This window comes from Abramis brama (genome assembly GCF_963993115.1).
Source record: "Abramis brama genome assembly, chromosome: 2".
Lineage (NCBI taxonomy): Eukaryota > Metazoa > Chordata > Actinopteri > Cypriniformes > Leuciscidae > Abramis > Abramis brama.
This window is the reverse complement of record NC_139964.1, coordinates 28,847,596-28,860,893: the sequence shown is the minus strand read 5'-3', so window position 1 is coordinate 28,860,893 and position 13,298 is coordinate 28,847,596. Positions and strand designations below refer to the sequence as shown.

Genomic DNA, 13,298 nt, shown 5'->3' with positions numbered 1-13,298 from the left:
ACCATGCCGACAAAAAGTTATGGAATTCAAGTTGATTCGCTTAACCGCTTTCAATAAACGCACGAATAAATTTTACGTAGCGCTAGGAAAAACAGTTGTAAGGCTGTATCTCCGCAACGGTTTATCGTATTCAGACCAAACTTGGTACATGTACTCACAAGCATGACCTGAGGCAACTTGCTGCGTTTCGGCGCAGCGCCACCTACTGGTCCGGAGATATGAAAAATGGCTATTTTTGCTTTTAACTTCTGAACAGTTTGTCCAAAAATCATAAAATTGGTCTCGTTAGATTCAGGGCAACATGCCGAGTCGACTGATGTCCAATTTTACCATATCGGCCATTTTGACTGTCGGCCATTTTGAATTATGTGCTAAAATGCTGTATTTTATGAACGCATGAACGGAGTGTTACGAAACTTGGTATGGGTAATCAGCACGATGTCCTGAAAGAACCTGAGAAGTTTCGAAACAGTGCCACCTAGTGGTGAATTTTTTTTTCCAAATGCTTATAACTTTGGGTGTGGTCGACTTATTTTAACGAGACTCATCTAATTAGACTCCTGAATCCTTGCCGAGTCCTACGATACTAAACATGCTAGGTTTCGCCTTACGGTTTGTGTAGCGTTGTGATTTAGCGCTTAAAAAACATTTGGCTATATCTTCGAAACCGCTAGTCCGATCGAGACGAAACCACCGTCAGAAGTTTGGAAACATAGGTCGATAGCTAAATGCCAATGCCCAAATGCGAAAATATTGATGTTTAGGGGTAGTAAATTCCAATCAAAGTCATGTCAGTCATTTTTTACGTGTTTTTTCATATAAATGTCTATAACTCCGAAGCGAATTGAGATATTTTCACCAAAATCGACACACATATGTATGGGCTCACTCTGAGGACACATAAAACAAATGGTGGGACTCAGCCTCTTGGTGGCGCTATAATAGAACAAAACATGAAATTCTCATTGACTTCAATACAGTTTTGTGAAATAAAATGCTATACTAAACAAATGCATTGGTGTAATATTACGAAACTCAGAATGTGCCATCAGCACCATCCCCTGAAGGTACTCATAATATTTTGAGACAGCGTCACCTAGTGGTCAAAAGTTATAACAAAATTTCCAAAACTGCTAATAACGTTTGAATAAATTGGCCTATTGAAATGACACTGGTCTTAATAGATTCCTTGGGTCAGGCCGAGAACATAGATACCAAGTTTACCTTATTTGGCCAAACTTCCTGTCCGCCATCTTGATTTTCATTCAAAACCTACTTTTTCGAACTCCTCCTAGACCGTTTGCCCGATTTTCACCAAAATCGAATCGTATCATCTCCAGACCGTGCCGACTAAAAGTTATGGATTTCGTGTCGATTGACGAAACCGTTTTCATATACCGCAGCAGCAAAGTTGAGGCATGATGCCAAAAGGACTATTCAGGCTTTATCTCTGCAATGCCTTGACATATTGACACCAAACTTTGTATGTCTCATTGTCCCTTCACTCTGACCACATCACATCAGTTTTGTGACTGCGCCACCTATTGGTCAAAAGTGATAATCCATTAAATCATATTTTTATTTACTGTTTCTATGATTTTTCAGCCATTTCACCTAAAATCTTCTTTAAATGTCTTTAATTGCTCATTGTTGCAGATGGTCTGACACTTTCAGCACTGTTGGCATGTCTTGTCGTCTTATTCTGCTTGGCCCCGGTATTGGCTGCTTGCAGCTATATTTTCTAAATTAATCTCTGATTTACCCTTCAAAGTCTTTTGAGATGTTCCTCTGATCTATAGAAAACCAAGCAGGCAGATATTATTGTAGCTGCTAAACAAACTTTATTTCATGCATGTTAAGTTTTGGAAAAGTGAATATTCAGCCTGATTTTTCAATGTTTGGGTCATTAAAATGACTTAACACAACTGTTTATTTGTATCATAAATGCTTTATTTTAATTTTGCTCTTAGCAGGCACTCCTATAGCCACTTTGGCGTGCTGAATTTTATATATAATATAACACATACATTTTACAATAGAAGTCTTCTAAAATAATAACTTAGTGCAACAGTATGATGGATCTGTGTGCCAAATTATGAGATAATATAAAAAATATCTAAATGGCAGTTTTTCCCCATGGTATTGATGTCAGAATTGTGGCCAATGAAAATGCTGAGTTGCTAGTGACGTTGGAAAACCACTAACCACTATGACTGGTGAGCAAAAAAATTAATGTCAAGCCCTGGTCATAACATATTGTGCAAGGAAACAGGAAAAATAAGTCTTTATTAATGGATAATCTCCTGAAATCATAATTGTGTGAAAAGGAATAAAAGTTGTGGGTGCATGTTTTATTGGCACTAGTGATAATTTCAGCTGGAATCTGCAGTGAAATGTACAGTGTGTAAGTACATCTTTGAAGTTTAGGGTTAGCAAAGATGTGGGTAGAGGCAACAATTTAACATTAGTCTGAAAATGAATCGCTAACAAGACATTTTATTTGGCACTTCTGTTCAAATCAACCAGCAACATAATTTCTGCTCTATAATCTACATTGATCACAGAACCTTTGGTCCGATCACTGGAAATGCTTGTTGATATAAGGTGGGTCTTTGAAGCAATAAATATATTAATCTGGGATCATTTTCTTTCATGTTGCTCATAAACGAGTTCAGTCGGTCTCATCAGCATAATATTTCATATCACAGCAGTTGGCTGTAGCCTACCATATTAGGGGCTTCAGTTATGTGATCTGAACCTTTTCATTGGTAATTCAGTTGATGAAGTCCTTCTTAATTTATGTGGGCCTGTAATTCATGTTCATGCTGTGCAGATCCTTCCAAAGTAGACCCCCAAACATTTAGTGTATTTTCCCGTCTCATCCGTTCACTTAATTTGTGTACATTCCACATCCTCGGTCACTCTCAAGGATGAAGTCCTAATGTCGTCTTCCGCCATCTTGCCGACTATCGCCCTAGTTAGCGAGCGCCAGTTAGCGAGATTGACGGCTCCGAGGCACTTTGCGGCATTGTTCCTAGCGCTCACAAAACACAGAGTGTTAATGACCCCGTTGCTCATAGCGATGCACTCGATGATGTAGAAAACAACCAGCGAGTTACGTCCGCGTGTGATCAGCGCCGGGTAGAAATCGCGTAACAACGTGAAGCTGTAATACGGCGTCCAGCACAACACGTACGCCACGAGAACCGCGATCAGCGCCACGACTGTCCTGCGCCGTCGCCGTAGTCGCTTACGCAGCTGGTCCGTGGGAAATCCCGGGACGCTCTTGAACCAAAGCTCCTTTGAGATCCGTGCGTAGCAGATTGACATAGTGACCACGGGCCCCAAGAACTCCACGATGAAGATGAAGAGGAAGTAGGAGCGGTACATGATCTGCTGGTCCGCAGACCAGATCTGGGCGCAGAAGATCTTCTTGTCGTGGCCGAGCGTGCTGTGCGGGTACTCGTGTTCGGTGGCGAAGTAGGCCGACGGCACCGCGATGAGGACTGGGATAATCCAAACCCCAAAAATAAGCCAGTACGCTGTCTGAAACCTCATACGGGGCTTCAGAGGATGAACGATAGCCATGTACCTGTTGAATACAGAAAACTTTGAGAAAACTGCCCGAATTCACATAGATATTTGTAACAGGGGGGAAACGGGTTTGAAGCTTGTTTCCGCCACAGAATAAAACATTTTAAAAGATAATTGCGACTTTTTAACTCACAATTGCGAGTTTACATCTCTTTATAACACACAATTGCGAGTTTATAAAGTCCAATTCTGAGGAAAAAATACTGACTTTTATATAAAGTTAGAAAAGCGAGATAAAAACATGCAATTCTGAGGGAAAAAGTAGCATGATTTGTGTGATAAAAAGTAGCAATAACCATTTTTATTTTTTATTCTGTGGCGGAAACAAGCTAGCTTATCTCTCAATGAAATAAATAAATAAAATGTTTTCAAATGTTTTGTTTTTTAAAACTATTTTTACAGTAAAATATCCAAGAAATCTGCTTGAAAAGCAACATTGCTTTTTTATTCAAGATTGTCTCTTGAATAAAGATATATATATATATATATATATATATATATATACAATATTATATTATATACAGATATACAATATTATATTTTAAACAAGTGAAATTTTAAACAAGTGAAAATAATTACTTTTGCAGTAAAGCAAAATTAAAGAGGTCGTTATAGTAGAGGTAGTACAGATAGTTATTTAGTAGTATAATTTAATTGCAAAATAAGACAAAAAAAAAAAAAATCTTTTAATAAGAAAAATCAGTAACATAGTTGCCAAGAAGTACAGGGACAACATTCCAGAGACAAAAAGCAAAAATGTAAGGATCATATTTTATATAAAGCTCACATCAGCTCATAAGCTTATGAATTACTCGGGAGAAATGTACATATTGGAGATTTAAAGTTGCCTAAATTATCCTGTCTTCCTGAGTTATATTTTAAAATGTAATTTATTCGTGTGATCAAACCTGAATTTTCAGCATCATTACTCCAGTCTTCACACATGATCCTTCAAAGAACATTAAAAAACCTTGACGTGTCCAAACATTTGACTGGTATTAGATTTTCCAAAATGGCATAAATTCAGAATTTTGGACTGGGTGTTGACCAGGAAACTGTGAGCATTTCGAACGGATCTGGTGTGTGTGGGTGTTTGTGGTTGATCTGTAATGGTATTTATGAAACATCTCAGAGCGGATCAAGGCTCAAACGTGGAAAATGAATCAGGATTATTTATCGGTCTGGCACACAGCGGTCTATTAACACGCACTGACTCTCTGATCTCTCTGTCTGATCTGATCACTGCTCCCCGTCCTTAATGAGATATCCCATAACCTTTTGACATTCATGGCGAATAGCGTCTCTTGTTATCTAAATCAAAGGTACAGCACTATTTCTACACATTTACACTGTCCATTTTGATGAACAGCTCTTTGCTCAAGGCTCATCTTGTTTTGAGATCTGAAATATGTCCCTCTCTCTGTAATGATTCCAAATGTATTACTGGTAAATACACATTTAATTTGTTAATTCATCTGTATATAACTTGAAATTCTGATGTTCCAAAGAATTCTGTTCTTCCCATAGGAAACCTTCAATAGGGAGCGGAGTCTCTCGGCAGGAGTGAACAGAACGTACTTTCAGTTACTATGATGCATGGGCAAACTAAAGACTTTTATCCTTTATTAAATTTACTATTGATATGTATTATCTGTGCTACCTGATCCCAAATAAGAAGTCGGAGTTCTGCTCGGAGCAAAAGGTTGGATGATTTCATGAATGGGATTCTAAGATACGACAGCTGCTCTGTTCCAAAACCTAGCGAGCTCCCTAAGTAGGGAGCATTTAAAGGCATTATAGTCTGTCCCAGGTAACTTCTTTTGGCTAAATGCTGCATTATATGGAAAAGACAATCCCACAATGCATTGCAATGCACAGCTTTTCACAAATTTTCGTTTTTGTAGTTGTTCAATACTGAAAATATTGCTAAAATAGTTGTCTAATTAAAAATGTACATAATTTTTTTTTGTGTGTTTTTTTTACGTTGTCAAAAACGATCTCCATTCATACGGAACCGTTTTCACAAATTCGCGTTTTTAGTTGAAAACAGTATCATGTAAACTTGGCTTCTTAGCCAATATATATTTAGCGTGCTATGTGTTTGGATGCTTATTAAAGTGTCATTTTTTCAAACTATAGCAATAAATTAAACTTACAAGACTTAATTTCAGTTAGGATGTTGCCTTAGTAGACACTTAGCTCATTAAGTTTTATTGTCATTTTAAAGTGATATCTGTCCTGCTATTTACTGAAATGTGCTTGAGAATAGATTGTTCAAAAATAACCAAACTGCAGCACGGACTGACGAATGGGTTAAAGGAACACGCCGACTTTTTATTATTCACGACTTTAGCTTATTCACCGTATCCCCCAGAGTTAGATAAGTCCATACATACCTTTATCATCTCCGTCCGTGCCGTAACTCTGTCTGACGCACTCACCGCTAGCCTAGCTTAGCTGGAGGTAAACAGCTCCAGCTAGCATACTGCTCCAAATCACAACATGTAAATAGGAAAATGTTGGCATTATTTTGTCACTTATTGGGAACAGTATGCTAGCTGGAGCCATTTACCTCCAGTCTTTGTGCTAAGCTAGGCTAGCTGTGGGTGCGTCAGACAGAGTTACGGCACGCACGGAGATGAAAAAAGTATGTAAGGACTTATCTAACTCTGGGGGATATGGTGAATAAGCTAAAGTCCCAAAAAGTCGGTGTGTTCCTTTAACATTAAGATCTTCAGAGGCGGCGAGACTGTCGGATGTACCGTTCTGTGTGCCAGATGCTGATTTCATGACATGCTAGCAAACCTGACATCTAAGGCCTCGGTTTACATGAGTATAAATACAGCACGTTCTGCCAGGCCATTCAAATACTGGCATGCTAGCTTAGCCTGAGTAAATGACCACATGTGATGCAAGCGCAGAGCAATTCATCACATGAAGGTGCAGCTGCCCCTCAGAAAGCATCCGAATGTATGAATGACTTCTGCAGTCTCTCCTCAATCTGAACCTAATCCTGCCTTCAAGTCTTTCTGAGAAATTCCATCTTGTAAGATTGGGAGTCATAAACAGGAATTTATGTGTTCAAGCGATTTTCAATTTCTGTTTTTCACTTGGCACCTTCCATGAATACGATAGAAATGAAACAACCCGAAGAGAGAGTATTATCTAACATAAAATAAACTGAACTAGACAGCCGTGTTGAGGAGCCGTTCTTCGTCCGTGGATTACTCTGTCATCTGGATTTCACTGTTGACGATATGACATGATCCAGGATTGTTAGTTTGATTGGATGGGTTTGTTAGTGAAAGTCCGTCCCAGACATTGGTATTCTAATCAAATCCACAAATTCCTTTGAAGAACCAAATTAGAGATCAGTTATTACGATTAGAAGATCTGTCATCTGTCAAATCATCTCAGATGTATTAAGAGAGGAATAAAGAACGGACCCCAACTTTTTACTAACTTTAAAAAAAATATATATATATATTTGGGAAATGTAAGTTAAAAAGCTGAATAACAGTGACAGCTTAATTTAGGCAAAATTGGCATTCAATATTAATATTGTATACACTAATATTCAAACGTTTGCAGTCGATAGGATTTTTTAAAAGAAGTCTCTTATGAAATAAAAATACAACATTAATATCATGAAATATTAATAAAATTTAAAATAACTGTTTTGAATTTAATACTGTTATGTGAATATATTTTAAAATGTAATTTATTCCTGTGATCAAAGCAGAATTTTCAGCATCATTACTCCAGTCTTCAGTGTCACATGATCCTTTCAGAAATCACTCTAATATGATGATTTGATGCTCAAGAAACATTTTTGATTATGATCAATGTTGAAAACAGTTGTGCTGTTTCATATATTTGTGGAAACCATGATTCATTTATGTAGCCTACATATAGAAAGTTCAATAGTACATTTATTTGAAATAGAAATCCTTTGTAACATTGTAAATGTCTTTATTATCTTAGTCTTTGCTGAATAAAAGTATTAATTTCTTTCAAAATGACATTGAAAAAAATGACTAAGAATTTCAGGCCCTATTTTGCATCCGAAATCGCATACTTCCCTACTATATAGTAGGCGAAAAATAGTATGTGACAAAATAATTATGTCTGAATTCACAGTAGGCTCATAAAAGAGTAGGTAAAAGTACCCGGATGACCTACTAACGTTACTTCCAGTGAGATTCTGAAGTGTGGATACGATGGACACTTTACTATCCCATACATTAATAATAGAGAACATACTTTTTTAGCGGTTGTGGAGTAATTACTTGTTCAAAATTAAATAAGTAGCCTACCTACTCAAGAGAGTATGCGATTGAGAATATCAGCCTAGGTCTCACAAGCTTGTTGCCTTCTGACCAATTACCAATTTGCCATGATCATTTAATAAACAAATCCCAACTCTTAAAGTCTTGGGTTAAAGAAACTCCCACTCATGCAGCATGAGCTCAGAGAGACAAACTCACCTGTCCACCGCGATGGCTAGCAGGGCATTAGTGGACACGTAGAGAGACACAGTCCTAAGGTAGTTAATGGAGACGCAAAGCACAATCCCATGATCCCATGACAGCTGTTTGACCACGTAATAATCCACCAGAAACGGGCAGCACACAGTCGCCACCAGGAAGTCTGATATTGCCAAGTTGGCGATGAGTAAATTAGTGAGATTCCTGAGTTTTTTGTAACGCGCCAATGAGGCAATAAAGAGGCAATTCCCCACGCCGCAGACCAGCATGATGGAGACCAAGACCACCGCGATGACGATGGTGGCCATGAAGAACGGGCGTCCCTGAGTCGTGTCCGGGATCTCGTCCACCGGCACCTCGTAGTCCAGAGGGATGTCGTAATTCGGGGTCATGAGGTCATGAGGGCTTCCTGACGGGTGGATGAGGGTCCATGTGCTGGTGGAGGTGCTTCTGTTGTCTTCTCCCATCTTCTCTTTTTACTGGTCTGTTAAAGAACCAGGGTCTTCCATACTCTTTCTCCAATGCACATCTGTTGTCAGCTGCAAAAATTAAGAAAATGAGCTTCCACAACATACTTTCAAAGGACATTCATCACAGTTTGGCAGTTTTTGCCTCCAAACTGTGATGAATGTCCTTTGCATTTGGAAAAACTTTATTTATTTTTGTATTTTATTTTTTATTTCTGCTTTATTTAAATGAACGAAAACAGCCCAGGGAACAAATGTTGTTAGTTATGTTTATATGATATTATAGTAGGCTATTTGTTATAATTTTAAATAATTTTTTATTTTTATATTTTAAGTTTTTATTTTGTCAGTTTAAATTCTGTAATATTTAATTCTAGCTTTAATTTAATAATAGTAATTATAGTACTTAAACATATTATTTTATTTTATTTTTCAGCTGACAAAAATACAGCTGTAACCAAAATTATGTTGTTAATAGTGTTACAGTATTATTATTTATATTGTATTAAAGTATTTTTTAGGGATGCACCGAGATGAAACCGATGCCGGTTTGGCCGAAACCGATCATTCTTTATATTTAGTCGACAACCGATATATTTGCCGATAAATCTAAATCCACATTTTAATATAATTTTTGCGAGCCTCATAATTTCATATTTAAATCATATTTCAAGCAATTCAAAACCATCATGTTGAACAGTGCACATCTAAAGTGTCTCAGGACACTGAAGGAAATAATACATTATTTATCGGCTTTAATATATCGTACAAATTTTCTTATCTGACCAATAACATTAAAAATTGCCAATTTTTTTTTTTGTATTTTAAATTAGCCTTTATTTTTATTAATAAATTATCCCACACTTTCCATTGCACAAAATGTTCTTTATAATTTTCACACACACACACACACACACACACAAAGTTATTTTAAAGTCCCCTGTCAATAATCGTATCCCTTAAAACTCATCTTTGATCACCAAAATGACACATTTAAACGTTTTTTCCTTGAAATTTTTTTCTTGAATGTAACTCTACACCCTTGTCTCATTTAGTATACATGGTTCTATGAATATGCAAATGAGCCCCACCTCCACTCACTCACTCCAGCTCAGAGATCCACTGGTTGACGATCACACGTTGATCTGATTGGTTACAAGGTAGTTTGTGACGTCAGAAACACCAGCGATTTCAAACCGTGTTTTTGAGACTGTCTTTGGTTCACTGCAGTTTTAAGGAGAAAATACTCAGCAATGGTGTCGACTTATGAATTTGCACATGGTTTGTCTTAAAGCATATTAAAAACACCATATAGACTTATAAACAACATTACAAGCTTGATTTTTACCACAAGAGGACTGTTCACTGAAAGATTCACTGAGGAACCAAAAATGTTTCTTTTATGGCATCATTGCGAAGAAAAAAAAACCTTAATTAAGAATGATTTTTGGTTCCCCAAAGAAACTTAAAGTGATCAGTTCTGAAAAGAACAATTTTTTCTTAGTGTGAAGAACCTTTTAACAATCTGAAGTCCCACTATATAGAACCTTTTGTGGAAAGGAAACCTTTTCTGTGCATGTTCACGGTTCTTCATGGAACCACTGATGAAAATAAAGAACCTTTATTTTAAGAGCGTATAGTCAGCAAGAGCTCACACATTCTGCCTAACATATTATTTTGGTGTTTTATGGAAGAAATAAAATTATATGGGGTCGGTCTGACAGGAGGGTGAATAAATGACAACAAAATATTCACTCTGGGGTGAAGAGTGCTTTTAATGGAAGAATATATAGCTATTCATAACACTCTCTGTGAAACGACAGATTTACAGTTACAGATTTTTATTTTTAAGTTCAGAGAGCTCACAGATGGCCACATTATAGGGATGGATTTATGATAATGCTCAGATTTAGAAGCATGTTTAATTAAGACTTAGCTGCGCTTCTTTTTATTTAAAACAGAATGTAATTCACTAGACTTTTTGTGTACTAATTGGGTGTTTTCAGTTGCCTCTCCTCTTGCTTTTGATTTATTTTGTTATCTGGTGGTACAGTTAAGGCTGAGGCTGGTATAACAAATATAGTGTCAGTCCCAGCTAAGAGTAACATATACTGGAAATTAATAGCCTTTTAGTGCTAGACAATTAAGTAATCAAACAGTTTTTCAAAATATTTATAAATGCATGACTGGACTAAAAAGGTTGCATTAAGCTTCCACAACACAGGTTTAAATTCTAAGAGGACATTTTTTTTTGTTTTTTTTTTGTTGCATGTATACTTAAAATGCATTTACAATTACTTTGTGGAACAGCCAAAATGTGACTCCTTTTTAGGAATGGCACTATAATAAGATTAGATTAAGTTGATCAGTAATGGGCAAAACAAGCACTGTAGATAAAGTGAAATCATAAACGTTTGCATTATTGACTGCAATCAGCAAACACATACGTATAATAAACTATTCACAATAAATCGTTCACAATGAATAAACAATACACGCACTTCAGTCTGAGATGTAAATATATATTCTGCTCTTATAAAACTATTTTTTTAGAGCTATTCACTGGTTTGTGGTTCACCGGTCAACGACAGCCTCAGAATTAATTGGTTACAAACTTATAAGATACATTCTTTGTAGTCTATACGCTATTATATAGTCAAACAATAGTTGTTTTTATTATTTTATTATTAAAATATATATATTTTTTACAGAAAAATGCGCAGACTACAAGAAAACTCCCACAACGATTTAACTTTCCATTCAGAAATGAAAATGTCCTACCTTCACTGTATTAATCCCACCGTGTTAAACTCGTCTTGATCTCGGGGTGAAGACATCAGCGCATCTTCAGACGAGTCTCATCTAGTGTCTGCTGTGTGATCGCAGTGCTGATGTTGATGATGGATGAATGGAGCAGCTCCTCTGCCCTCTAGCGGCAGTGCGTGTGTCTGCGGCACGGGTCACATGACATGATAAAAAATGCACATGTATGCATAGCGTCGACAGTAAATTTTGACTGGACGAACTACGAAACCGTAAAATATGCCATTAATAAACGAGCCAATGGCGCAGAATTTACTGTATCGACGCTATGCATAACATGTGCAGTTTTTAGGAGTTCTGTGTGCTGGATTTATTTAAGATACGTTTGTAAAAGTTGACTTAATTCTTATCGAAGAACTACGCGATCATGTCACTAAGTTAATTGCTTGGCAAACGGCTACAGTTGGACCTTTGAATTTGTTTATTCCGATTATTAGATTATTATTATTATTAAGAGTTGTCGGAAGCTTAGTGATGAGTGGGACCGTGGTGTAGTTATGGTGTAGACCGTGGTGTAGCCTTTAGCGTTTTACTTCTGGTGACTGCATTTAGGCTTCAAAATTTGTGTTCATCTATTCGTCTAATTATCTTGATGGACAAAACGTGTAAGTATCAAACAAAAAGCTTGTTTTTAGCGATAGCCTAATCCAAAAGCATATGGGAAAATCCGATTTTTTTATTTTTTTTATTTTATTGAACATCAAGAACAAAAACAAAATATACATCTACAATGCATTGATAAATACATATAAACAAGTATTTTTTATTGGGTTTTGTGGAGGGAACCAGCTAACTGCCAATTAGCCTACAAACTGATGTCATAATGGCACTATACTCTATTAATGGGTCAAGTGTTGACGAAAAAGATGCCTCTTTAGCATTTTTCTTGAAAAAGGGCTAAAGACTCAGCAGCTCGGGTTGAGATATAGGCAGGTCATTCCACCAGCTTGGAACAGTCAAGGTGAAGGTCCTTGAAAGTGATTTTGTGCCTCTTTGGGATGATGGCACCACAAGGCGTTCACTTGCAGATCTCAAGCTTCTGGAGGGCACATAGGTCTGAAGCAGTGAGTTTAGGTATAAAGGTGCAAAGCTTGTTCTGTGGGCAAACATCAGAGCCTTGAATTTGATGCAAGCGGCAATTGGCAACCACTGCAAGTTTATGAGGAGAGGTGTGACGCGCGCTCTCTTCGGCTCAGTAAAGACCACTATTGCTGCAGCATTCTGGATCAGCTGCAAAGGGTTGACAGTATTCATTCATTATTTATAGTCCAGGTATATCTTTTTATGAGTATTTTTATTTAAAGGCCCTTCGGGAGCAATAAATGCACATTTGTAGAGCATTTCTTTTCCATTCCAGATTTTTGTGGTCTGAATTCAATTATAAGTAAATAAAGGTGATTTGTTCTCGTTCGGTTTATTGGGAAGTGTGATTGGGAACATGATATTCAGTCTGGTCATAATACATTTTTCTGTACTTATTTCATCCTTTGATATTGTTCTGTCTCTGGTTTAGCAGGACTGATGATTGAGAAAACCTTGAGAGAAACAATCTAGTTCATCCTTAGACATAAATTACTAATATGGCGTTAAAGGGTCAGCAATTGACCCCGATACCCGACGAGAACAGATGTCATCAGGTAATTTCATTGGGCAAATAAATCAATAGTTCGAAACATGTCCAGCTCCATTTTCTCCCAGAAATCAAAATACAGACTGAAGAAAGACTAATACAGATTTCACTTAAAGTCAATGAGGACTATTTTACTTTATCACATTATTTTCATAACAATTAAGCATATTACTATAGAAGCTTGTTTTCACCACTGAATAAAAAATAAGGTAATGTTGAGTCTCACAATTCTAACTTTTTGATGACTTTTTTCTCAGTTGCAAGTCAGAATTGTGAGATATAAACTTGCAATTGCAA

At 36.8% G+C, this 13,298-nt stretch overlaps 1 protein-coding gene across 1 annotated transcript; it reads right to left on the bottom strand.

Moving 5' to 3' along the window:
* Window positions 1-1,935: 1,935 nt before the first annotated feature.
* Window positions 1,936-11,454, bottom strand: prokr1a (prokineticin receptor 1a). The gene is made up of 3 exons (XM_084106919.1): window positions 11,330-11,454; window positions 8,082-8,620; window positions 1,936-3,592 (listed from the first exon to the last, which is right to left on the bottom strand). The coding sequence occupies exons 2-3, from the start codon at window positions 8,546-8,548 to the stop codon at window positions 2,887-2,889; spliced, it is 1,173 nt and encodes a 390-aa protein (XP_083963045.1). The 5' UTR covers window positions 8,549-8,620; window positions 11,330-11,454; the 3' UTR covers window positions 1,936-2,886.
* Window positions 11,455-13,298: the final 1,844 nt, after the last annotated feature.

Coding starts and splice junctions, on each gene's coding strand:
- prokr1a (XM_084106919.1), bottom strand. CDS start 8,548: ATGGGAGAAGACAACAGAAGCACCTCCACCAGCACATGGACCCTCATC. Junction 3,593..8,081: donor CTAGCCATCGCGGTGGACAG/GTGAGTTTGTCT, acceptor TGTATTCAACAG/GTACATGGCTATCGTTCATC.